We start from the raw sequence: 27,466 nt of genomic DNA on the forward strand, positions 1-27,466 counted from the left end.
CTGAGAAATATTTGGGATATGAGTGGGCATCATTCGTTCTCCTCTCAAGAGGATAAAAAGTACCAGGAGACAGGAAAAGCTACAGTAAAGGGAACCATGGAAAGTATGAAACAAGCCACGTGCGGTGTCATCTGGGCCACCTAGGAACAGCTCCCTTTGAGTGGGCTGCTGGCTCTGGGGTGAGCAGCATTTACATTCTTGTCACGGTGCTGTTTACTGGTGGTCAACTTTTAGAATCAACCTGTACACAAAGCCCCAAAGACTAACCAGGCTAGAGAAGAAAAGCTACCTGTTATTAATGGCAAAGGAAGAGCTGGCAGAAGTGTGAAGGACGTGGGGGCAAAGTGGAGAGACAAGCAGGGTCCCCACAGCTTCCTCCTACGACGCTGGAGACCAGAGGCACAGGCAAGGCTGATGGAACAAGAAATCCGAGCAGTAGACATGCTTGTGGAAGTTTCAAAGGTACAAATATAGGAAGTGATAATTGCAATAAACTATCAAACATGGATAGGCAGAATGATGTGAGTTGTACCCTCATCCATCACGGGAGGAAGGCAGGAGGTAATCTTTGACAAAATAACCAGCAATGTAAGAATATGGCAGCGCCTAACAGAAGATCTAAAATCAGAAAAAGTTAATTAATAGTGGCTGCTTTGGTACCTATGAATAAATTTATCCAAGGAGGTAAAAGATCTCTATAAGGAAAACTACAAAACACAGATGATAGAAATTGAAGCGGACATAAACAAATGGAAGGACGTTCCATGTTCATGGATTGTAAGACTTAATATCATTAAAATGACAATACTGCCCAAAGCAATCAACAGATTCAATGTGATCCCTATCAAAATACCAATGTCATTTTTCACAGAATTAGAAAAAACAATCCTAAAACTCATATGGAACCAAAAAAGAACCTGAATAGCCAAAGCAATCCTGAGCAAAAAGAACAAAGCTAGAGGCATCAAACTACCTGACCTCAAAATATATTACTAATACAAGCCTATAGTAACCAAAACAGCATGATATTGTATAAAACAGACACATAGACCAATGGAACAGAATAGAGAATCCAGAAATAAATCCACATATTTACAGCCAATAGGTTTTCAACAAAGGTACCAAGAACATACACTGGGGAAAGGACACCTTCTTCAATAAATGGAGCTGGGAAAATTGGATATCCATATGCAGAAGAATGAAACTGGACCCCCATCTCTCATTATATACAAAAATTAACTCAAGATGGATTAAAAACTTAAACACATAAGACCCCAAAACTATAAAACTACTAGAAGAAACCATAGGGGAAACACTTCAGGACACTGATCTAGGCAAAGATTTTATGGCCAAGACCTCAAAAGCATAGACAACAAAAACAAAAATAGACAAATAACTATATTAAACTTAAAAAGCTTCTGCACAGCAAAGGAAGCCATCAAACAGAGTGAAGAGACAACCTATTGAATGGAAGGAGATATTTGTAAACTATTTATCTGACAAGGGGCTAATATCCAGAAAATGCAAGGAACTCAAATCAACAGTAAAAAGAAAAAATAATCCCATTAAAAAGTGGGCAAAAGACATGAATAGACACTTCTCAAAAGAAGACACACAAATGGCCAACAACTATATAAAAAATGCTCAACATCACTAGTCACCAGGGAAATGCAAATCAAAACCACAATGAGATATCATCTTACCCCAGTTAAAATGGCGATTAATAAAAAGACAAAAAATAACAGATGCTGATGAGGACGCAGAGAAAAGGGAACTCTTATCCAGTAATCTCACAACTGGGTATTTATCCCAAAGAATCAGTATATCAATCAGATACCTGCACTCACATGTTTATCACAGCACTTTTCACAATTGCAAAGGTAGGGAATCAACCTAAGTGTTCACCAAGGACAAATGGATAAAGATGTGGTATATACAAACAATGGAATACTATTCAGCCATAAAAATAATGAAATCATGTTATTTGCAGCAATATGGATGGAAGTTGAGGTCATAACGTTAAGTAAAATACGCCAGGCACAAAAAGACAAATATTGTTATGTTCCCACTCATATGTAGGAGCCAAAAACTTGATGTCATGGAGGCAGAGAATAGAATGACAGATACCAGGGGCCAAGAAGGGTGTGTGGGTGGGAGCGGGAATGAAGACAGCTTGGTCAATGGGTAGCAACACACAGCTGGATGGAAGAGAGAAGTTCTAATATTCTGCAGCAGAGTACGGTGACCACAGTCAGCAATAACGTATTACATATTTCAAAGTAGCTACAAGAGAGGATTTGAAACCTTCCCAACACAGAAATGACAAACACTCAAGGTAACAGAAACCCCAAATACCCTTACTTAATTATTATACATTCTGTGCATATAATACATGTACCACATAAATATGTAAAATATTAGGTATCAATAAAAAAAATAGTGGCTGCTTTTAGGAGTGGGTCTGGGAGTAGAGAGATGGAATGTACCAGCCCCTGAATACTTGCTTTGAAATAAATACATGTATGTACTATGACAATTTAAAAACAAAAGATAAAAATGTTAATCTATGGTTACTAGAAAAGATGGGCCTTCTGTGTCCTTTAGTCAGATAGAAAAAGCTTCTTAGCCAGTTTTCAACTAGAACAAACAAGACATGTATTCACATTTATTTGATCCAGTCTTCTGATATTAGGCTCACGATTTCTCAACTACTTCTTTATCCCGTACTTAGTAACCTTAACTCACAATGCTACTTCACTCTGGTTCAACAAATCATTTTAATTCAAGCCTTCATTCTCATGCTGACCATGAGAGAAAAAAATTTCAAAGACAAAATGCTTGGTTTCATTTAACAGCATAAAGAATCAACGCTATTGCTGGAGAGCAGGAGGTGTCACTGATTCCCACAATCTTGGCTGGTGTCTTAAGGATGCTGCCAAGGCTACAGCTAGGACAGGAAAGGAAGAGCTAGTACTTTACACCCCGGGAGTTTCTGGGAAAGCAGCGTGCGCACCCTGGGAAGGCGGTCTATTCATGCCGCCTCTCTCCCGAGTAGCCATGAGGGTTAAACTGTAAAAGAACGGCTGGCTCCGAGGGGCCAGATGGCAGAGCAACAGACAACTCCTCCCTCCCCCAACTGCCACGTGCTGCAGCCACGCTTATGTGCCAGGGAGGCGGCCAAATTCTTTTCTCTTTAGAAGAATGGACACTGGGGAGGGCAGCAGGCTGTCCCTGCCACCGGCCTGAGCACAATGGAGATGATCAGAGGGGGAGCCGCCCCGACACACCACCCACCCGCCCTCCTCGCCCACTGCCAGAGAGGCCCGGGAATCCAAGCCTGTGAAGGTTAATCTGCAAGGTGTCCGGCTGGCAGTCAGGGGACGTCCAGCATCAGCCCCCTCACCTTCTCTTTCCAGGGTTCCAATTTAATGAAGGGGATTAAAGTAAGGAAAACAACAGGGGCCATTGTGCTCTGCTGTGAATAGAAAAGCCACACAAGGGAAGCTTTCATTTATTTATTTATTTAAATGTTGCTTTGCAGATTTTAACAGTCCGCAGAAACCCAGAGCTGAAATGGGTTCCATCAGCGCATACAAAGGAGGACTGTCTTAAAGGGACAGACCCTCTTTCCAAGCCAGGGGACGATTAACGAGCACATGGCGAACTCTGGTCAAAAACCCTGCAATCCCCGCTCCAGTGGCCACAGGCAGATGCCCGGTGACACGCCATGAAGTTCCATTGAAAATGCAGCCCTCTGGCAGCAGGTTCTGCTCGCACACACACAGCAGCTGCCACCCAGATGGACCACACTGTCCTCCCGCAGTCTTAACTCCCCACGGTGATGCACGTGTCCAAAACGCATGCTTTAGGACCTAGATGTCACTCTTTGAGGTCATCCTGCTACCACCAGATCCCTCTGCCCAAGAAACCACTTTTTCCCACCATAATTATTAACTGGCATCCTTCCTATAGCCCCTGCCTTTCGATGGATAAAAGGGTCCACGTTTAAACCAGTACTGCAGAGAAACATTTGAAAAAGTAATTAAGAAGCGAGCCTAAGTGTCCTGAGAGGCCTACTGTTCTGTCACTTGTGGAGAAGGTAAATATAGCTAGTTAGAGCTCCTCCCAGGCCAAGGAGGTCATGGCCATTTCCTCTTCAGCCCCCCAGGTGGCCCGCTGCCGGGGTGCCCTCCTGCTAATGGAGGCCACACCCCTTTACAGACCAGGGAGCTCCACTGACACTGAAAACACACACACACTCTCTCTCCTGCGTGAAGCCCTGACTACAGCAGCACCAGCAAGCTTTCGACGCCCTGCAGAAACTGCCACCTGCTCGGAGGGACAACTGACTACCTACAAACTGGGCTTTTAGGTTCAATTTCCGGCAAATTTGGAAAACCACCTCCAAAGACACAGTGATCGCAGGGCCTGAGGGGTAAAGAAAACTCCGAATGTCCTGAGCACCAGCGACAGTACTCAGTACCCACTGACCACACACCCGTAGATCCCGCGAGTCAGACCCTGAACCAAACGGCCTGTTCGCCGCCCTCTGCACCATCCTACGAGTGTTTTTGTCTCCCAGGAAACCCCAGTGATTTATAATTTGAAAAACTTCAAAATATTGAGAAGAACTCAGGCTTTGGAGACATACCAATGTTCGGCAAACTCCTAACCTCCCTGAGCCTCAGTTTGTCCATCCGTAAAATGGAATTACCGCGCTCGACTGTTGGCACTGTTGTGAGGAATAAGTGAAGGAAAAGAAGATAAAACAGCTGGCACAAGCAGGTGCCCAACAAATGCCAAGTTTCTTTCCTTTATCTAATTAATTATCTAATCTTCCTCTTTTGTTTCTTTCCACCTATGTCATCATTGACTCATTCAATACATTTACTGCTTGCCTGGTAAGTGCAAGGCCGTGGGACACAACATTGAAGAGACAGATCTGGGTCCTTCCTATAGGAGGGACAGTTGCAGGAAACATCTGCAGACGCTATGACAACTTCAGGAGTGTGTGTTAAAGAGGGACCACGCGGGACACGTGTGAGTCCACAGCAGGGGCACCTCACCCAACTTCTGGGGCTGGTCTGGGGACTGGCACTCTACGTGTGGTGGTCTTGGGGTCCTAACCCCAGCCCAGGTCCACGCTCACCAGCTGCGTGACCTTGGGCGAATTACTTCACCTATCTGTGCCTCAAAGCCAATAGTAAGATAAGAGGTTCCCTCCTGAGCAGGATGCTCTTTAAAACAGACTACAGCTTGTACACTGTAGGAGGAAACACAAATCACCCTCAGCAATACAAAATCTGGTAAGTTAAAAACTGCAGGGTGAGAAGTTAGTGCTGTGAGGCACAGTTAAGAACTGCGGGTAAGGCAGCAAAGAAGGAAAAAAACAGTCAAGTACTCAAAGATAAAGTTCCTTATATAGATCATTACTACATTTGGAGAATGGGTTGGTTCAGGAAAATTTTTTCTCCCTAAGAAAAGTAATTTTCAACTTTCACAAAACTCTCAATTCCATGCTCACATTACAAATAAGATCTTTAAGGCAAGGATAAGAATGCAACCAAAATTCAGAGTAACTTTCAGGTAAAAAGCAACAGAACAGAAATGTAAAACAAAAAGCTTATGATTCCAAGATTTCACTGAAATCCTTAAATTTAGAGATAGGCCTCAGGATAGTTAGTTGTTAGGGATCATAGCACGTGGGAAGGTCGATAGAGAAAAGGGGGTGTGACTGGGGCCCTGAGACCAGGGTGACACACTTTCTGCCAGTAACATGCAGACAAGTTCACTTCACACCTTTACAGAAAGTCTGTCAACTCTGGGAAACCAATTACATTTCCTTCCTATTGAGTCAAAATCATAGCAATATTTTCTAAAATTTAATACCACATCATTCAGCCTTAAAAAGGAAGGGAATTCTGATGCATGCTACCACATGGATGAACCCTGAGGACACTGTGCTAAGTGAAATAAGCCAGTCACAGAAGGACAAACACTGCGGGACTCTACTGACATGCGGTCCCCAGAGCAGACAAGAGACAGAAGGCAGAACGGAGGGGAGACGGGGGCTAGGAATGGGGGGGAGGAATGGGGAGTTGGTGTGTTTAATGGGGACAGAGTTTCAACTCTGCAAGATGAAAAAGTTTTGGTAATTGGGTTGTACAACGATGTGAATATATTTAATACCGTTGAACTGAAAATGGCTAAGATAAATTTTTTGTTATATGTATTTTACCACAATCAAAAATAAATTAAACACCTTAGACAAGGAAACATGAAAAAATAATAAACAAAAATTTCATAGCAATATTCTAACTTCCCAATTTCTGCTTACCTTAGTCGCTTTCCCAAGAAACTATGATTTGACTTTTGTGTAGAGCACTTTAAAACAAGTGTCTTGGCCGGGCGCGGTGGCTCATGCCTGTAATCCTAGCCCTCTGGGAGGCTGAGGCGGGTAGATTGCTCGAGGTCGGGAGTTCGAGACCAGCCTGAGCGAGACCCCGTCTCTACTAAAAATAGAAATAAATTATCTGGACAACTAAAAATATATATACAGAAAAAATTAGCCGGGCATGGTGGCACATGCCTGTAGTCCCAGCTACTCGGGAGGCTGAGGCAGTAGGATCGCTTCAGCCCAGGAGTCTGAGGTTGCTGTGAGCTAGGCTGACGCCACGGCACTCACTCTAGCCCGGGCAACAAAGCGAGACTCTGTCTCAAAACAAAACCAAAAACAAGTGTCTCATCACCAACTTGCAGCCTAAGATATTTCTAAAAGAATTTACACACATTACCAGGACCAAAGAGTTAAATTAGCACACAGCTGGCATAAACAGTACTCAGCACAGAGAGCCAGAGGTGCCTTCCAGCTAATTGCCAATATGAATATTTAGACTATTCTAGTTTAAATTCTTTCCATGCAAAAACCATCCAGTCTCCCCAGTAGAAGTAAGTCTATTAAAGATTTGATTACTACATTCTGCATTTTTAAGGAAGACTTCATTCCGATTCTCAGGCTTAGAGACATATCCCCTAACAACTACTCTAAGAACTCCCTAACAACTGAACTCAGATGCGACGCTGCCCAGGGTTAAGAGGGGGAGGCGTGGAGACATCTGCTTGGGTTTTCACTGACCACTTTCTGACCTTGGGCAGACCGTGACTTCCTCCCACCACCACTGTATGTAATGGGCATGTCATTGATGCAGCGCTTCTCCATTGAAAAAATGTATATTAAAAAAACCTCCACAAACTGTCTTATAAATGAAAAGTATTTTACTATCTTATCTTAATCCTAGAACTCAAAGACTTGGTTTGCATGTTATGATTTATCCAGTAAATCAAAAAGAAATGAGGTCACATTTCAAGGCAGTAACAGAAACTAAGTCATAAAATTTTACCCTAAGAATGTGGTTTAGAAAAACAAAGTTAACATCTGCTTTCTATAACTGCTAAAAACTAGAAAACAATTATTTTAAGATGCTTAACCTTTCCTAAAACCTCACAGTGACAACATCTGATACAGCTGGGGTTTCACAGCAGCTTCCTCCTGGCACTCAGACTTCCAACGTCTGTCTCCACGGCTGCTTCTGGAAGGATCAAAGGGACTGAAGGCAGAGCTGGGACGAGCCCAGCAGGGAAGAGCCCTCTTCCACCTCCGGCCTCCTCGAGACAAGAGGCCTGGTCCTGAACTCCAGGGAAAGCCTGTGCTTCCTTCTGCCACCAAACAAACCAAATCCTCTGTGCTCGTCCCTCCTCCCAAGGGGGCAGGGCACGCTCTTGTTCCCAGGGTGAAGCACTGCCACTCCTGCGCCTGCCAGCTGCAATCACTGTCAGCCTGCACAGCTGGGCCACCACACCCCTTCTGTGTTCAAAACAGAGGCTTGGTGAAGGTTTTAAGAGTCAATTCTCTCTCACTGTACCCTCATTCTTAAAATCTATTTGCATGCCGGGCCTTTGTAAAACCCTGGATTTTTCTGTACACGTAAACGTTCTCCCTCAGTATGTCTAACAGCTGGAAAGGACCCCTGGATCAAGTTAGATGTACAATTCCAACTCCTTTTCTGGGTGTACTGCTGGAAAGAGGGTTACCCATGCCCAGGAAAGGGTCCAAAGCCCGCAGGGAATGAAACAGAAACTCGTGGGCGGGCAGGCCTAGAGGGGAAGAATCACCCCGAATTTGCCCCTCTGCTTTCTGCCACCCTATTTCTAACCTCACCAAAGCCAGAAAGGAAATTGGTTATTGGCATGTTCCTCAGTCACAGGCCTAGAAGAAACTAAACTGAATGCTTGAATACCTACCCAAAGGTGCCAGCGGAAAAACCCTCGGAGAAGAGAGCACAGAATGCGGAACCAAAGACAGACATGCAGAGAAGCATCAGCTCCCGCTGCTGGCTACTGGCTGGGAGAAGAGGCAGGCAGCGGCACATAACGGGGGACCCGCAGACGTGGCTCACACACCACCCACCCGGCCTCTTACCCACAGCGAGTCCCCTGTCCTACGGCCCCGTGTCCTGGCAAGCCCCGGGCAGCAACATCAAAGCCTCGGCAGGTTGCAGTGCTCCACGTCAGAGGCCATGGTGGCTCTGTGCAGCGATCCCACAGTCCCAGGCTGCCGGGAGCTCCCACAGCTCTAGGTGCAGGGAGAGCAGCAGCAAGGACAGCATGTGTGTGCCAGCACAGCAGGGGCAGAGAAGGAGGTGTCCAGAAGAAACAAAAGCTGAGCCCCAGGTGTAAATGCGCTGAGCCTGGCGGGGAAGGCTGGCTGGAGCGGGGAGCTGGGTGCGCGGAGCTGCAGCCGGGGCTGACGCGGAGTGTGTGCTGCTCGCGTCCATGAATGCGATCACAGCCGCCCCTCCTACTACCCCCATTCCCAGCCTGGGGGAGGGGAAGCACCACCAGCATTTGCTCCCAGGCTCCACGGGCTTTCTTCTCCCCCTTAGAAGCTGAACCCTGATGGCTGCCCTCACTGGAAGGATGTTAACCCTTACTCAAGATGCCCTCTCCTCACCGCGTGGATACACAGGAGGCCAGATCTGGGGAGCGGATGCTCTGTCACCCCCAAAGCACAAAACCCCAGCCCTTGCCACTGCTCTGTGCCAGGTCAACAGGCAAAGTAGCTGATCAGACGGCTGCAACACCAACCTGGAGGGGTTGCCGAGGCACTGTCCTCTGCACCACTCCTCGGGGGGTCCCAAGCCCTCCATCTCCACATGCGCTGCTCCAGCCCTTTTAGGACTCCCCTCCTACTCAGTGCGCCTGCCGGCCGCTATCTCCATGCCGCCCACAGGTCTTTCTCCACCAAAGGCTGTGGCATCGCCTTTGAGGACGCTCTGGTTGGGAAAAGTTAGGCAAGTGGATTTTAGGGGTGACAATATAAGATGGCTGGGGATGACAAACACGGCCACCGCCTGAGTGCAGCAGCTTGCCAACTTCTGAGGGCTCGAGAATCACCAAGAGCACTTGTTAAACACACAGATTTGGGACCCCAGTCCCCAAAGCACAAGCTCCACACGGCCAGCCTCCCCACATTAAACAGAACACAAGGTGACTGCAGCCCACACTGAGAAATACAGTATGTTTCACCAACAAGGGAAGAGACATAGGTTTTTTAAACAGTTACAAAATAAGCAAGGAGGAAAAACAAAAATAAATCACTGTGCTAGACCAGGGCAGCACTGACATTTGGAGATCATGCTTTGCTGGGGGGCTTCCCCGGGCATTGCAGGGTGCTTAGCTGCATCCCTGGCCTCTACCCACTAGATGCCAGCAGCATCCCTACCACCATCACCTCACCCCTACAACCAACTGTGACAACCAAAAATGTCCCCTGGGGGCTGAAACTGCCCTGGTTAAGAACTACTGTTCTAGATAAACAACAAACAGGGGAACCCTACAAACACCCCCATGCCCTCCCTCCTTTCCAGTCTTCTGCCATTAAGAACTAACAGAGGCACCCACCCCTCTGCAAGCCCTGCCCGGTGCCATGCCACGGGGGTTGGGCCCGCCTAGGGAGCTCAGACAGACTTCTTCATCCCCAGGCAGTGCCACCAGCCCTGACCCAGATACTCTGGCTCTACATTCCAGCTTGTGTCTTTTAAGAAACAGCCATAGTATGAACAATTTTACCTTAGTGTCAAGATGGTAGTACCCATTTAAAAGAATCATACCAAGTCTGTAAAAAACAAACCCTAAAATCATAAAATTTTTGCTTTAAGCTATAAAAGGACACAAGTTTTCAACAAAAATGTGGACTGAGCATCCCAATGCCACACGTGCCTTGGCAGCCTGTCTTCTTGCCTCTCATTGTCTGGTGAGCTGTCCCACCTCTCCTCCCTGGCTCCCCAGGGTGCTTGGGCCCACTCTCTTTGCTTCTTTCTTCTTGTTTGAGGGCTCATCTTTGCCACCCATCACAGGACAGGACTCCCCGGTTACTCTAGCCGAGCTCCTGGCTCATTTTATGTGTACTCACCAGCCCTGAAGCTCTTCTGAGTCCTCACTGTCTTCTCTGTGTTCGGATCATGCAATTTACCATCTGGTCATACACCACCTTGTTCCCACGGATTTCATGTGTACATGAAATTAATCTCTTGCTTTTCAGTAGTAATATCTTATACTATGAGTGTTCTCATAGTACTTTTCTAGTCCTAAGAGGTATACCCCTTATTTTGAGGTAACATCACTGGTTTTTATACAAATACACATACATTCCAGGGACTGAAAGACCCCAGCAGGTGAATCCCAACCTATCACTTCCTACGAAAGACCCAGTGCTCACGTGCAAGGCCCTGTGGCTCTGCCTTTAACCTGGCCAGCTTCCACTGAAGTATCCATAGCTGGGGTTTACTTGCAGCATGAACCGAGCAAAGGTGTCAATCTGAATCCAGGCCCGAGGCAGCTGGTAGCAAAGCCAGCACCTACAGTCAATTCTAGGCACAGACAACAGGACACAAGGACGGGAGCAGGCAAGAAGAGAAAAAAGCTACAAACAAAAAGTCCACAGTGTGGCCCTCCTCATATCTACAGAATACAGACGCCAAAATAAATTGTGGCACAGTCAAGTTTATGAAATCACAGTGACCAGAGAGCAGAGAAAATGACTGCTCACAGAATAGGAATCTCAGGAATCCCAACACAGAAAAGGAAAGTTTTTAAAAATAATTTTCTGAGACTCATAATTCAACAATCTTAAAAAAAAAAAAAGAAAGGCTGTTCATGTACACAGGCACCCTATCAGGAACTGTGCAAGATATGAAGCTGGCGAGACATGGCTTTGGCCCTCAAATAGCTCACGCATTACTAGCCTTTTAACAAAAAATTAATCAGGCAGCCCCTAAGTGCCAAATAAATGCTGCCCACAAGGGGCCGCTCGGGGTTGGGGGGACAGAGAAGAGCCGAGGTTAGCCCAGGACGGCTGCTCCGGAGTCTGGGACTGCCACCGAGCCTCGGGGCGAGCCAGGACAGAGCCGGCATCCCCGCAGAGGTGGGAAGGGCATTGCCCAGGGGCCCTGCCAGGAAAAGCAAGCTCCAGTCAGAGCCTCTGAATCGGATGCTGGCCCCGGCTGGCTCCTGCTCTGTTGTCAGGCTGGGTGAGATAAAGAAAGCAGCGCTTCCGGAAGAGCAAGAAGTGGCGGTGCCTCGCCATGAGAAAGCAGAGCGGCTGGAAGCTCTCCAGTGGTTGCAAGGGTTGTAAAGGGACGCAGGGCATTTGTCCAATGCGGTAAAAACCGGGTCAGAAGTGGTAATAAAGAAGTGTTTTCTCCCTCTACTCATGGCTCACAGCTTCGATTACCACCTCACCCGGTACTGACTCCCCAAACGCCACCACCAACTCCCCACCTCTCCTCTGTTCTGTCTCAGGCACAGGACTGCTGGAACCAGACCGTGACCCTCTGACCATCAACCACTTTGTTGTCCTGACAGCTTCTGAAGTGGAAAACAAGGTGCAGAGGCTACACTAGTATCGTGCAGCATCTCAAACCCACTAATCCACATGCTGCTGCTCAAAGACCCTTGGTGCACGTGAGGGCTATCCAACCCCAAATTACCTGGGCCACAGGCTCTAAGCACCAACAGGCATGATAAGCATGAAGCCTATAGGCCAATCGTAGGGTCCTAATCTCCCCTCCTTCTGTGGCCCAGAGCCCTGGAGTTTTGTTTTTTGTTTTTTTTTAACTCTATTTCCTTCCTTATAATTAAAAATGCCTCGTTATTGTTTAGTAAAAGCTAGAAGCATAAAATGCTTCTTCAAAGAAGCAAAAGCTGGCTCCTGCTCCTGCTCTGAGAAGGGACTGAAGATCTCTTGGGAGGGAATTTGTTTCTACTCCCCTCTGAAAGCAGGGAACTGCCTCCAGGACCAGACATCACACATTGCAGGTAGGGTGCAAATTCATGCAACATTTGGCACTACCAAAATTTAAAATGCATACACCTTTTGATTTGATGTGAATCAAATTTAAGATTTTTTTTTTTTTTTTTTTTTTTGAGACAGAGTCTTGCTCTGTCACCCAGGCTGGAGTGCAGTGGCATGATTGTAACTCACTGCAGTCTCCAACTTCTGGGCTCAAGCAATCCTCCTGCCTCAGCCTCCTGAGTAGCTGGGACTACAGGTGCCACCCACCACACCCAGCTAATTTTTTCTATTTTTAGTAGAGACAGGGTCTCACTCTTGCTGTGGCTAGTCTCAAACTCCTGACCTCAAGTGATCCTCCTGCCTTGGCCTCCTGGAGTGCTAGGATTACAGGCATGAGCCACCGTGCCCAGCCAAGTTTAAGAATTTGAGTCTTAAACTCTATTTAAGAGTTTACCCAGCTGGGTGCAGTGGCTCATGCCTGTATTCCCAGCACTTTGGGAGGCCAAGGTGGGAGGATCACTTGAAGCCCGGAGTTCTAGACCAGCCTGGGCAACACAGTGAGACCTCTTCTCTACAAAAAATTTAAAAATCACCCAGGCAGTCATCTATAGTCCTAGCTACTTGGGAGGCTGAGGCGGGAAGATCACTCAAGCCCAGGAGTTCAAAGTTATAGTGAGCTATGATCACATCACTGCACTCCAGCCTGGGCGACAGAGCAAGACTCAGTCTCAAAAAACAAAAAAAAAAAAAAAAAAAGAAGAAGAGAAAAAACAGTTTACCCATTGGATACTGTCGCAAAATTTGGAAACTACTTAAACACTATTTGGTGATTAAAAGAATGGGGTGATTTGTAATGCTGATATAAAAAGATCTCTAAGACACATTAAAGGAAGCAGGAACATACAGATCACTGTGTAAGGATTCCTTCTCGCGTGTGACACGTGTGTGGTAAGTGCACAGGGCTTCTGAGAAGGACCCACTTGACACCACTGGCAATAATCACCTTTAGAAGGACTGACTGTGGAAGGGAGCGAGGGCAGGCTTTGACTCTTCCTTTTCTGCCTTGCTGTATATTTGGATCCATAAATAACACAAAATTTGATGTTAAAATTTCTGTTCAAAGAAAATACAAAAATGCTACCAGCCACTTACATTTGCTCAGGTTGGTGCTAAGTGTTTCTTTTGTGGAAGAAACCCTTGAGTTCTATTCTAACAGCCATGAGATACCTGTTGTAACAACACTCATTCTGCTATAATTTCACATGTGGTCTTTCATCTGAATTCTCTGATTCAGAACCCTGACTCTTAACAGAAAATACAAAGGGAAAGAGACTTTAGATGCCAGAAAGAAAGGAGAATCAGAAACAGCCACTGATTCAGAAAAGAAATTCACTGGATCATTTTTAGGTCAGAAGTTGAGCTTTCATGATTCCTCAACAGAGGAAGGAAGAACACGACACAAGTCAAGAAGTTATATTCTGGGCTGGGTGTGGTGGCTCACGCCTGTAATGTTAGCACTCTGGGAGGCCCAGGCAGGAGGATCACTGGAGGTCAGGAGTTCAAGACCAGCCTGAGCAAGAGCGAGACCCCGTCTTTGCTAAAAAATAGAAAAATTTAGCCGAGCAACTAAAAAAAAAAAACTAGCCAGGCATGGTGGCACGAGCCTGTAGTCCCAGCTACCCAGGAGGCTGAGGTAGAACGATCACTTGAGCTCAGGAGTTAGAGGTTGCTGTGAGCTAGGCTGATGCCACGGTACTATAGCCAGGGCTACAGTGAGACTCTGTCTCAAAAAAAAAAAGGTTATTTTCTTAAGGAAGGAAGGAATGTGCTGGGATGAGTGCTCACACACCAGCTGATCTGTAGGGCAGCAGGACTTGACTTTTGTCTCCATTTTTTCCCCTAGTGTTTTACCTAGGTCTAGAGAATCAAACACACCACGTAGTCAGGAGAAAAACAAAAAGGTAACTATTAATAGTAACATATGAGACCATCCTATCTCAACAATGGCTATTTAACTTAAATTTCTGGCTGATGTTGGCTCCGTTTTCGGAGAGTCCCTGCCAGGGGCCACAGCAATGGCTTTTATTTGCAGAGCTGACCAGAGCTGGACTAGATAACTTCCAAGGCACCTCATGGCTTTAAATGTCCTTGATTACACTGCTTTTAGTGACTCTGTCTCAGCTAATTAGTTCATGGCTCCATCTGCAAGATGAAACCCATCTGAATTCCCTACAACTTGAAGTTCTTCAGAAGGTCAACAGGAAAAGATGGCAGTAGTTACAAGAGTCCTTTTCTAAAAACGAAATCTCAGCTGAGCTGAAAACAAACAGAAAGAAGAACAGAGACAAGAATCCCATAAATTTGGTAAAGTTGTCTTTTGGAGGGCTGTCAAAATCCAAGAGAAAAATGAGAGATGGATACTATAAAAAAATTCCAGAAGGTCTAGCCCTCCATCTGTGATTTAACCAGCAGTAAACTTTATGTAGGTTCTGTCGGCCCCCAGCCACAAACATACTCCAGCAAGCCTTCCTGAACCACAGGCAGGGCTGAACAAAAACTGAAATGTCTCCTGTTTCCTCAGGCCACTCCTGCCCCATCTCTGACTCCTACCTGGACCTACAGGACCTGACTTTGTCCTCACCTCAGCTGACTCCTCTGCAGGCTGAGAAAGGCTCTTACTACCTCAGATCCTTGCTTGCCAAGACCCACAACACCTGCCTTTTTTTCCCACTAATACTGGCTTCTTAGAAAATTCCACCTGCTGCCTTCCACATTCCTCCTGTCCAGCTGGACTTTGGGTCATGACCACCCACAGCCACTCCTATGCTTTTATTAGTATTAATATATCCCATAACTAAGAGAAGACCTGGCAGGCAACAGGAAGCCTCAGACAATGGAGAAAACTCAACTTCTTTCAGAGGGGCAAAATCCAAGCCCTTGTTTTTATTCACTGCCTTCATTAAGAAGAAAGGACAGTTCTAACTCTGTGCAACACCACAAGAATTCATCTCCGGGATGCTCAGTAGGAAAGCCTTTAAAATTCAAACCAGAGCAAGTCCCCTTCAAAACTTGTCACAGCAGATGGTGATGCAGGTTTCTTGCTATGATGTGTACTTCATACAATGCCAAACATGCTCCTGCTTAAAAATAAAGATGTAACCATTTTTGATTCTGCAAAATACAAACCCAATCCATAAGGAAGAGAGTGAGCAATATCTAAGGGGATATTCATTTATAGTTACAGTGCCTCGGGTGTTCCTGCTAATACCTCAACCTAAGCAACTGTCCAACTCCAGGCTAGCACAATCACAATGAATGCAGTAAAAGAACAGGAAAATGCAGAAAGTTAATATCAAGGATATTTTAGTTGCAACCTGAAAATCCGATGTCCCACTAGAGAGGCACTATACTTAATTCTATTTGACATATTTTCCTATAAACAATACTATTTTATACTCATATGGTATCTTATAGCTTAAAATAGTTTTTCATTTCCATTTTTCTTAACTTTACAGCATAGCTCAACTATAAACTCTGAAAATTTCCTGACATTAAACGATGCACTGTTCCCATCAGTTTACAGATGAGGTAAAAGGCTCAACAAGTCATAACTAATCTACCTAAGGTAAGCCGCCAACAGGCAGGGCCCACTCACACTCGGGGTCACTGGCGGCGTCCTCCGCTCTGTCTTTTCTCTTACTGGGGTACACGGATTTACTTCAGCTCAGCATTTACTGAGCATCTGCCACAGGCGCAGCCTGTGCTTGGAGCTGGGATTTAAATAGATCCAGTCCCTGCCCCGCGTGGAGTGTGAAGGCCAGTGGGGAGAGGTGTGTAAGCCCGTAACAGCAACACACCAGGCCACCAAGCACCAAAGAACGCCGAGGCACGCCCAGAGGCTTCAGAGAGGGGCCAGCCTCTGCGTCAGGACTTGAAGGACCAACAGAGTCCCCCAAAGGAGAATCAGAGAAAATGGCGCACACCAAGCAAGGTGAGGTGGCTGGGGAGTGACTGGGAGTCAGGGACAACGGCCACATCACAGGTCAGGCCCAGGGCACAGGTGGCACCAGGAAGAGGGCTTAGCATATGCCTGTGAAGCGCCTCAGGGCCCACACCAAGGAGTTTGGATTTCATCCCAAAGAGAGGGTTCAAAGGCAAATCAAGGGGAACTAACTGTTAAAAAAGACAAGATTAAACAGCAATGTATAGCAGTTAAGAAAACAGTGCCCAATTAATTACACTGGTTAATTCTCACCTATACATACACACGCAATACTGGAATGAAAATGGACAACTGTATGCACCAGGTAAGGATGGAAACAGAAAGCAACGTTTTTGACTTAAGGATCACGGGTTTGAGATTAGCACAACAGGAAAGAGTATGACCTCCTTAAAGAATATTTTCAAAAGCTCCACCCACCCTTTATTAGGTGTGCTCTTCAGGGCAGTAGATCTAGTAAAAGCACCTCTAGGAGGAGCAAAATGCTGACACTTAACTTCTATCTTCCCCTGGGATCTTGGGGACCTGCCAGGGAAAACTCCATTTGTTCTCTTCACTCTCACCCCTGATTAAACGCCATTCTCTCCTCTAAGTACCTAGGGCATCTATTTCAGCAGTGGTTGGAAGGGCAATGCTGTCCCCCTACTGCCTCAAACAGACAACACCCCAGGATGGGGTGAGGGAAGTGGAGAGGCACCGGCTCTTTCAGGTTACTTAATCAAAGCAAAGTTGTTCAGCAATCCAATCTCTAAAGTCCCTGCCCCAAATCATGTCCCAGACCCATTACGCCTACCATGGAATCAAATGTACCCATACGGGCAGTTTATGTTGAATTTTAAAGCCTCTAGGATGGTCAGGGGCCGAGGACATATGAGCCCTCTGACTTAGACTCTGCAGGGATTATCAAACAGCACCTCCAGTGGGTCTGACGTTGGGCTCACCAGAACCACCAGAAGCAAGTCAGCGTGAGGGACCATGGCCAGGCCTGGCGTACCCACTGTCCCAACACAATCAGTACAGTATCCTCTGCCATTCTCACAAGTGTTCCCTCTGGAAATAAAGACCTTGGCCTGTGTAGACTTATCTTTCAGACACCAAAACACCCATGTGGGCAGGTCAGCCTGGCCTGGAACTGCCCCTCACTACTGCGCCCTGGTTCAAATGCAAACGAGTCACCCCAAACACCTGTAAGTCCTTCTCTCTCAAAGTCTTTCACACACGGTACAGCTTTCCGAGTCACCTCACAGCCACTGTCCATGATCACCTGCACTTAGACGTGAGACTTTAAAATCTGTGTTTTATAGGAAAAGCATAAAAAGGATTGCCCAAAAGTATTATAACTTTCACAAGATTCACCTTGAAATGTAGTCTAATGTTCATTTCAAACTTACTGGTATCACTGATTACCAGCTACAAATCAGCACACATTCTTCTATTTTGTTGTGCGGCATGAAAACATTGCCATCTGATGAAGGCACCGCAACGAAATACACGCACATCCACACACAAACTCCTGTGCTGACCTAGGGTGCTTGGAGACACAGTTCTTTGGCACAATCTTTTGGGATTTAGAAGCCACCAAGTTTGTCATCCCATTACTCATAGCTCCACTGTTTACGGTATGGGTGTGGAGCAGATGAAGGAAGTCCTAGAGATGTGAGGCTTTAAACACTCTAATACCAAAAGAGGAAGACCAAATTAATGATGTCTTTTCCCTTGGTTACATTTTATTTAAGAAAAGTATTATTTATCCCGAATCTCATTGGTGCTTTCAATCTGGTCTCTAACTTCTTACGTTTTAGTATCAGATTCATTCTGGATATTCTCAGAACTTTTCACCGACTGTTATTCATATACAGGAAGTACAGACACAATCACCACGTACGAAGCAATAATCCACCAAGAAACACCCATGGCGGAACTCTAACGAAAGCAAGACTGGAAAGGGGACCTCTGGTTTAAAAACACAATGATTTACCTTATTCTCTCTCTCTCTCTCTCTCTCTCTCTCACACACACACACACACACACACCAGGAGAGCCTCAGCTTCTTAGCCACTACAGCACTATGTAGCCTGTCTACTGAAAACAGTAAGATAAAAACTACAGTCTAGGTTGGTCCTTAACTCTCCCCGCCCTCCCCTCAGTAAAACTGTCTTCACAGAATTTCACATATTGATCGAAAGAGATACCTAAAACTCCACTCCATTCGACACAGGCCGCCTCAGTCCTGGACTGGGGCTGTGACTCACCGTCTTCCTCTTCGGTTTTAAGGACCATCTTGTTCCCTTACAGCACAACACGAAAGGTTTGTTCCTTTCTGTCCTTCAAAGGAGAGATGTAACTAACTCCAAGCCAAGTTTTCCTGTGGGGTATGACTGGGAGGGCCCAGGGATACCTGAGGGGCTGTCCAGCCACTGGGACAGCCCAGAGCTGCTTCCTGAATGAATAGGGAAGGGCTGGCCGCAGGCCTGGCCAATCAGCCTCCAGTCTCAAAGCAGTGGCACTCCCAGTCACTGCCACCACCCAGTTCCTGAAGTCAAGCTCAGGCAACCTTCCGAGTACATTAACCATCTGCTTCCTGAAACAGTCTTACACTGCAGCCAGACGAGCTCAGTGCAGCTCCTCCAGTCTCCTCTCAGACCCGGCCGAAGCAAGGGATGGGCTTGCTGCTGGCTTTCTCTTGGCTTCCTAGTACAACTGTCCCTCGGCAGCCACGGGGGACTGGTGCCAGGACCCCACTCCAGATACCAAAACACACGTTCAAATCCCTCACATAAAATGGTGTAGCATTTCATATAACCTATGCAAATCCACCTGTATACTTTAAATCACCTCTACTTATCAGTGTAAATGCTATGTAAATAATTGTCATACTATATTAAGGGAATAATGACAAGGAAAAAAAAAAGTCTGTACATGTTCAGTATAGACTCAACTACCCTTTTTTTCCCCCGAATATTTTCGATCCATACCTGGCCCATGGATGTGGAGGGCCAACTATGATTTCTTGCGAAGGAATCACTTAGAACCCCTGGTCCTCTCACAATGAGACAACAGCACATTGCCCAAGTGAATGCCTAGGAGATCGTACTCATGACGGCATGTGTGAGGTCACAGACGAAAACCACAAGGGAAGTTTTAGAGGCAAAAAACATCCAAGGGCCAAACTCCCAATATGTTTAATTTTATCCTCATTATAATTTCTAATGTGTTGCACCAAATAAGACTTTTCTGCACGATGTGTTCACGATACATATGTGATTAGAAAACAGTGGTAAGAGAAAAAACACCTTAATCCTATCTCCCAGGGATAACCACTAATGACATTTTAGGGTATATTTTCCAGACTTTTGTTATATTTATTCTCTTTCTCTCTTTACATACACACACACACACACACACACGCACGCACGCACGCACGCACGCGCCCCTGGATATTTTATGAGTTGTTATAACCACCTATACATAGAACGTTTTTCCAAGACTGTAAATGGTCATCTGTCACATTTTTTATTATTCACAGTCTAGACATAATATTTAACCAGACCCCTATTTTAAGACTTTTATTAGTAAATGGTTTCCATTTTTCTGCCAATCTCAATACCCATGTGCACACATTTTGTCATATCGCTTTAATTATCTCCATAGAAAAGATTCTAAGAAGCAGAATTGCTGGATTTGGATATAGCATCCCATGTGCACATGGGAAGGGCTAAGGGGTCCCATAACTCAGTTATTTATACTTACAAGGAACAAGTGACAGAAGAACAACCTGTGCCTGGCACATCACCATTGTAGGTGGTGCTGTCTACTTTGTGCCCAGCTTGATGTGACCTAACTCACGTAACCCAAAAAGCACCTGTGTGGTGCGTGTCCTCTCCATCCCCAGTTCCTGAGGACAAGCACCCAGAAAGGACATGTGGCTTGCCCGAAGTCTGGGACCTGGCTGCCGAGGCCACTCTGGGCACCCTGCTCTCCGCTGGACTCCCAGCGCCCTCTCCTGTTAGTCCTGGTATAAACGCAAACCCCTGCTGCAGCTCTCCAGGGGGCTGGGCCCTGCTGGACTCTGGCCAGGTCCTCATCTTGGAGTAAGAGACACAGACATCTACAGCAAGACAGCAGAGCACCATCTCCAGCCACACTCTGAAGGTGACCACAGGTGCCGACATGCCTCAAGGGTAGCGGTTCCATCCCACTCGCTTCCTTCTTGCTTAGTAATAGTTAAATAAATATATATGCATGTACTTTTTTAAAAAACACTTTGTTTTGTAGAAGCAACTAATATAAACCCAACTTATTACCTTTTAGCTTAGTGTGTCAAAATAGCGTGCTTTGTCCTTTGCAATCCCCATCCACACCAAATCCCAGTGTAAGTTTTCCACCCTGAGCCATTTGAAAACCTGAGTTCAATGATTCCCAAATTGGCCTTTCTATCTTCTGATGTGAGCTCTGATTCATACATGGTAACCTTAACTTACAAGAGGACAGGTCACTTCTATTTTCTACCCACTGTCAAATGGAACAGGACTTCCCTGGAACAGACACCCAATGGCAGAACAGCTGATCAGGAGTCTGAGTACTCAGCGTTCATGGACGCTGCCAAAGTGCCTGCCCCTTCCCTGACGGAGCAAACGGAACTTCTGCCAGTCTCATATGGAAAATGGTTTCTCATTGCTGTTGACGGCTTGCACTGACCTGACTACTGGTGATGGCGATTGCCTTTCCATACCTTTTGAGGGATATGCTTGCTCTATGTGAATTGCTTGTTCAAATCCTTTGCCCACTTTTCTACTGGTTATCATTTTTCTTAACAATTTCTAGATTACTAATATTTGTATTAAATGTTGCAAGTATTTTCTCAGAATCTGTCATTTGTTTTTAACTTTGTCTCTTGTCTTACAGATGTTTTTATTTTTTTATAATCAAATCTATAATCTTATCGTTTGTTTCATTCAACAAACATTCGATAAGCACACTGAGCACACTGCGTGCCAGGCACCAGGGAGACTTCAGAGAACCAAACAGTTGAAACACCTGTCCTCATGGCGTGTCTGCTTCAGAGACAGAAAACACAGCGAGACAAACAAGGAAGAAAAGGATGCAGCATGCCAGGTGCTGAGCGCTACGTGGGGACAGCCAGGAGGCCAGCGCAGGGGAGTGGAAGAGACAGTCTGAGGGGTGAGGAGGGTGATGGAGGGCTGCAAGGGGCCTTGGGGGCTATTTTAAGGGCTCTGGTTTCTATTTTGGCTGAGATGGGTGGCCACTGCCAGGCTTCTGGGCAACGCAGAGCAAAGTGACTTCCTCGGTAACAAGACCACTCTGGCTGTGGATAAGAACAGGCCGGGACAGCAAGGGCAGGAGCTAGAGACCAGCTGGAAGGCTGCTACAGTCCTCCAGAGGAGACAGAGTGGAGGCTTAAGTAGTAAAAGTGGCCAGATTCTTGCTACATTTACTTTTAAGCTAGAGCCAAGGACCTGCCAATGGATTCCGTGTGAGGTGTGAGACAAGTCAAGGGTGATTCCACGCTTTCTGGCTTGGCAAGTAGAAGGATGCAGCTGCCATCTTCTGAGCAGGGACTGGCTGCCAACTGGATCCCTACTCTCCACCTGCACAGCCTCTGCCCCATCCACCCACAGTCCCTCCCGTCCCCCACTTCTCTGGACCTCGAGACTTTCAGCTTCTGCCCCCACTACTCAGTGTCTCCTCCTTGCCAAACTTCCCAGTTCATATCCTCAAAAGAGGGACTCTAACGGCTCATGTAGCAGCCACCATCCCTACTGGGCACGGTGGCCGCCTTCTAGGCTCCTGGCCAGCCTATGTGCTGGCTGCGTTCAGGACAGGTTTGTGTCCCAGCTCCCATAAGCCCCCAGCAGAAGAGCTGCCCCTTAGGCTATGTGAGCCAGGCAGCATCCTTTAAAGCATCCCTAAGAGCATACCTGGCCCAACACATATTGGCATCTGTTTGATTTTCGTTGCTCCAAAGCTAGTGCAACAAACAACACTGTTAAAAAAGGAAATAATGAAGAGATGTGTCTTAAATTCCTTAAAATAGACATTTAACCACTGAATCACCAAATTATATGTTTGACTCACTCATGAGGAAAGTGACTATATAAGTTATTGTCCATATCGGGACATTTGTGAGATTGAAAGTGGGTGCTATAAATAATTACATCAGCCAATCGGCATATGCTGGGACTGTTTCTGGCAAACTAAATATATGGCCACCCAACCAATAAGGTGCATCTATAATATCAATCCCAAACAGAATGTTATAGAAAGATTACAATATATTTATTTAAATAGAAACTGTTAAAAAGTCTCAAAGTACACTTTTAAATAACTAGAAAAATAAGGGCACATTACAGAACCAGAACAACTGTCCAGGCCTCAGGGCCGTGTCTGAGCCGATGACATGGGAAATACACAGGAGCCGGCACAGGCCCTGTAAGCATGAAACCAACAAAGTAACACCTGACAGCCACTCGTACCCAAACCATACACTAGAGTATTCCCATGCAGGTGTCTGACTCAGGACATTTTATATTTTCAACTAATAAATGCCTTAAATAGACTTCATGCTTGATTCCAGACTCACCCCCTCTGGTGGATAAGATGAGAATATACAAACAAGTAATGGTTTAAACTGACACTAGAAAACAATTTACATGAATATTCATGCAATACTGTAGGGAAAGTTTGTTTTTTTAGAGCACAATACCCACATCAGTCATAATCCCAAAGAGACAGAAACATACTCAGAGCAAGAGTCTGGAGAGAGTTACGAAGGGCATTATTGATTAACAGTGCACGCAGAGTTCAGGGAGACCACGGGGGAGTGATGAGGCACCATGGCTGGCAACAAGGGGGCCTCCTCATCGTCAAGCCAGAGGGCCGAGGTGCCCACGCTGACGCTGAAGATGGCCATGTATAGGCCACCTGGCCGGAGCACTGGGAGAGGATTCAGTGAGCCCTCCACCACCTGGCAGGGCCTCTCTCTTCTCCACCCTCCAATCTCCTGGCCAAGCCTCACGGAGAACCAGAGGGCCCGGAAGCAGGCAGACGTGCTCTGTCCAGGGCAGCCTCCGGCAGAGGCTGGGAGGAGGGAGGAGACAGGGAGGAAGTGGAGGTGGGGGTAAAAGGAAGGCATCTGACACAGCCCCCAGAGGATCACAGGGGCCAGGTTTCCCACTGTTGGAAAAGGCATTTGGAAATATGGAAAGGGGGAAGGCTAGAAGAACCCCAAGGCTGGAATGGCAAGGCCGGCATTTTTCACAGTGGCCCTGTGTGTATATATTGTAATTTACTCAGCCAGTTCTACCGCTGCACATCCACCCCCACTTCCCTCCCAGCCCATATAACCCGGCAACGTCCTGTGCCTTCGCCTCTGCTCAGCTCCAGCTGGCTCCTGGTGCTTCACTCCTAGAGGTGAACTTAAGGGTTGGTCAAAACACTCAAACTATTTCATGGCTCCCTATAAGTGCCATGGAATCAATTTCCAAAATAACTGTTTCCATTACCAGCTGTTTTTCAAAGTGCTTGCCTCGCCACAGCTAAATGCCCAGCAAGGATTATCACTGAAAACGTGCCAACTAGATGCACAGACAGTAGTATTTTAACATCTATGCTTCCGTGGTACAGTGATATCAGGGCTTTCTGTTGTGTCTATTTAATGTGGACATATGTCCTTCCATGAATTACCTGTAAGTATTCCTTGGTACTTTAAAGGTAATTGGAAAAATACCACAGATCTTTTTTGTAGAAAAAGATATTCATCTTTTACTGTTACATGAAAAAATCATGTGACAAAATGCATAGATTATAAAGTTGCATTTTTGCTTTAAAAATGAACAAAGAAATAAACCAGGAAGAACATACACTAAATACTTTCACAATCATCGTCTCCAGGTGTGGGAAGATGGAGAATTTTCCCCGTCATCCTCATCCATTCGCTAATCCCTCCCTCTGTCCACACGGACACTGTGCCGGACTCCTAACTGGTCTCCTGCCACCAGTCTCGCTCCCCAGATCCACCCCCTTGTGACCGCCACTGAGCTGTCTGCTCAACCCAAATCTACACATGTCGCTGAACCCTGGTCTGGCATCTCACGGCGGTTTTGAGGCCCCCCCTTGATTTGACCCTGCTGCCTCTCCAGCCTCGGCTCTCAACACTCCTGCCTGTTTTTTTCCTTTAGCCAAAATAACATGCACACAACATTTTAAAAGCACACACAAAACCACAGTTTCCTGTCTAACTCTACCCCCACCCCCTGAATCCTACTCCACAGAGGTAGCTCCTTTTGCTATTTCTTCTACTAATTACCTGCCTGTTTCTAAATCACATGCCCACACCACTCACTCTCAACCTTTCGCCTCTAGAACACCAACCGCCTTCCAGGGATGAAGACTTGTCTTCCCCCCGTCACCCTACCCCACAAACATGCACACCCACTCAGCATAGTTACACATACATTTGTATTAGATCAGCATTTAGTATTCCTATAAATACTGCTCACAACTAAGCTATATGCTGTACCATGATTAAAATTACCATAGAGGCATTAAGTCATTTTTCTATTTGCTTAGTTTTCTATGCCTATAACTGATTAATTGCCAGGCTCTCTACCAAGGTATAAAATGCTACCAGCAGGCTCAAACATACCACGTGACGTGTTTTTTGAGGTGCCCTCCAGAAATCACCCCCCACCATCCCATCTGGCTGCTCTTGCTGCTTTCACAGCCATTGTCCTGAGAACACCCTTCAACCCTGTCCAATGCCGGATCCTGTTTCTTTGATTCTGTGTTTCTTTCTTGTATCTTGCTCGTTTTGATAGAGCACATCCTTTAATAACTTAGGAGAAACAACGTGGCGGGGTGGATTTTTTATTGTTGTTTAGAATTTTGCATGTCTAAAAATACCTCGCTTCTTTTCACACACTTGACTGACATCTTGGCTGGGTATAGAACTCTTAAAGTTGAAATTTTTTTCCTCAGAATGAAGAAAACAGCCCCACCTTTTCTAGCTTCCCATCTTGCTGTTAGTTATGGTGCCTTTCTGATGCTCACTATTTTCTATGTGACCTTTTCCTCCATCTCAAAAATCTTTCAGGACCTTATCTTTAACCTTAGTGCTGTGAAATTTCATGAACTGTCCAGAAGTGAGTCTTTTCACACTTTGTGCCAGCCATGAGAGAGAGACCAGTTCTGAAGTCTTGTATTCTTTAATAGTTTCCTATTCTCCTGTTTTCCAGTTCTCATTTTTTGGAATTTCTATTAGTTGGACACTGGATCTCCACTGTGGATCCTTTAATTTTTCTCATCTTTTTGCTCCACCTTTTCATCTCCTTTTTGAGTTGCTTTCTAGTAAGTATTCTCTAGTTTATCTTCCAACCTTCCCATTGAATGTCATATTTCTATTTTTAATTTGCAAGAATTCACTCTTAATCTCTGAATACAAGTTGAGCATCTCTAATCCAAAAACCCAATATCTGAAATGCTCCAAAATCTGAAACTTTCTGAATGCCAACATGATGCTCAAAGGAAATATTCATTGGAGCATTTTGGACTTCAAATTCCAAGATTAGGGATGCTCAACCAGTACATATAATGCAAACATTCCCAAATCCAAAAAAATTCTGGTCCCAAGCCTTTCAGATAAGGAATACTCAACCTGTACTCCTTTTTTATAGCATCCTACTCTTGTTTCATTAATTTAATATTTGAGACTCTTAAATATATAGTTTCTAAAGCTGTCTTCTGTATCTTCCATGACCTATTTCCTCAAACTTCTTCTGTTTGCTTTGTTCTCCTGTTAATGTTAAGGATTTTCCTTAAATGTCTAGTAAACATGGCTGTTTCTTCACATTTAAGAGGGAGGCACCAACAACCTGATCAGAAGCTCTGTGTAGTAGGCATGGCCTATAGATTGGTGGGTAGCATTGCAATAAAGCAGCAATGTGTAGTGGCCCCGCATGTAGGGCTCTAAGGGTTCTTTTTGCTTGGGCCAGTTACCCGAAGAAGCATTCTCCAATCTCCCACCTAGGCTGTATGGCCTATAAACCTGGCCACCAGTATTTGGGGAACCAGGTAGAGGGAGAAAGGATGAGGACCTCACAATTAAGTATATGGACTTTCACTAACTCTTTGCCTTCACAGCCTTATTCAGAAATTAAATCTTCACGTTTTACCAAAAGTGCAAGAGAAAGTGCCTTGCTGCAGGAGATGGAGAGCAGATCTGGGAGTCCTAACTGCCCACCATGAACACTTTCAACCCACCCTCCATTCTCAGAGCTCCTGGGTGCCCTAAAGCCTTTCTGGAATTTGGGGGTAATTCATTTTGCTCCCTGGTGGCCCTCCCCTCTACAGCTTAGATCTTTCTCACAAGCTGCCAGTGAGAGACAGCTTAGGGCACATGATCATGCAAACATCCTCACAGACCTGGAAGTTCATCTGTAGGCTGGGGTGGAGAGTGACAAGGATGTGCCAAGCCTTTGTAGGCAAAAATCCAGACCCCTGGAAACACTGCAAAATTCCTTCAAAGGTTACTTATACTTTAGTTAACTTAAAAACATGGATTTGTACTTTTTTTCCTTACAGACATGAATAGCATCAATTAGACCTTGGGAAAAAAAAAGACTTGACAACAAAAAATATATGTAATGTGTCACAAAGAATTCCAAGAATGTTACCATGCCTTGCCGTGTGCCCACCTTGTACCTAGTAAAGCAAAATATGGGATTTCTGATCACATCTGCCAGTAGGTACCTTTATAAGACAGAAGTTTTAGCACTTTTATCATCAAAAGAAAAACTCAAAACCAATTAGATGTTTAAAAAAAAAACCCTAAGCCATGCCCTTTGTTTTATGTACACAATTTGAAGTTATTTAAATTTTTTTTTAAAAAGGGCCATTAATTCTGCAAGAAAATAAGAATAAGAAAGGGGCGATGCATTATAAAAACTGACCTTATTCTCTAAGTCAATAAAATCCATTATCAGTACCATAAAATGACACAAAACTGAAAAACTGTGTGGTTTTGAGTTCATGTACATTTTGGAACTTTGTTCTTTCTGAGAAGGGGCTCAGATTCTCAGGGAGGACTCTTGTGGCAG

The 27,466-nt window shown here is 45.5% G+C and overlaps 1 protein-coding gene across 2 annotated transcripts in view; it reads right to left on the bottom strand.

The window, feature by feature from the left end:
- Nucleotides 1-27,466, bottom strand: part of CYTH1 (cytohesin 1) — an 89,897-nt gene that overhangs the window by 30,421 nt on the left and 32,010 nt on the right. Inside the window, exon 1 of one of the 2 annotated variants that reach the window (XM_045526001.1) lies at nt 18,605-18,844. The exons of the other annotated variant lie outside the window; for it this stretch is intronic. Coding sequence (XP_045381957.1) covers nt 18,605-18,632 — 28 coding nt within the window. The 5' untranslated portion in view covers nt 18,633-18,844. Of the gene's footprint in view, nt 1-18,604; nt 18,845-27,466 lie in introns of those variants that run through there. 2 annotated transcript variants of the gene reach the window in all.

This window comes from Lemur catta, chromosome 15 (genome assembly GCF_020740605.2).
Source record: "Lemur catta isolate mLemCat1 chromosome 15, mLemCat1.pri, whole genome shotgun sequence".
In the NCBI taxonomy this organism is placed as follows: domain Eukaryota; kingdom Metazoa; phylum Chordata; class Mammalia; order Primates; family Lemuridae; genus Lemur; species Lemur catta.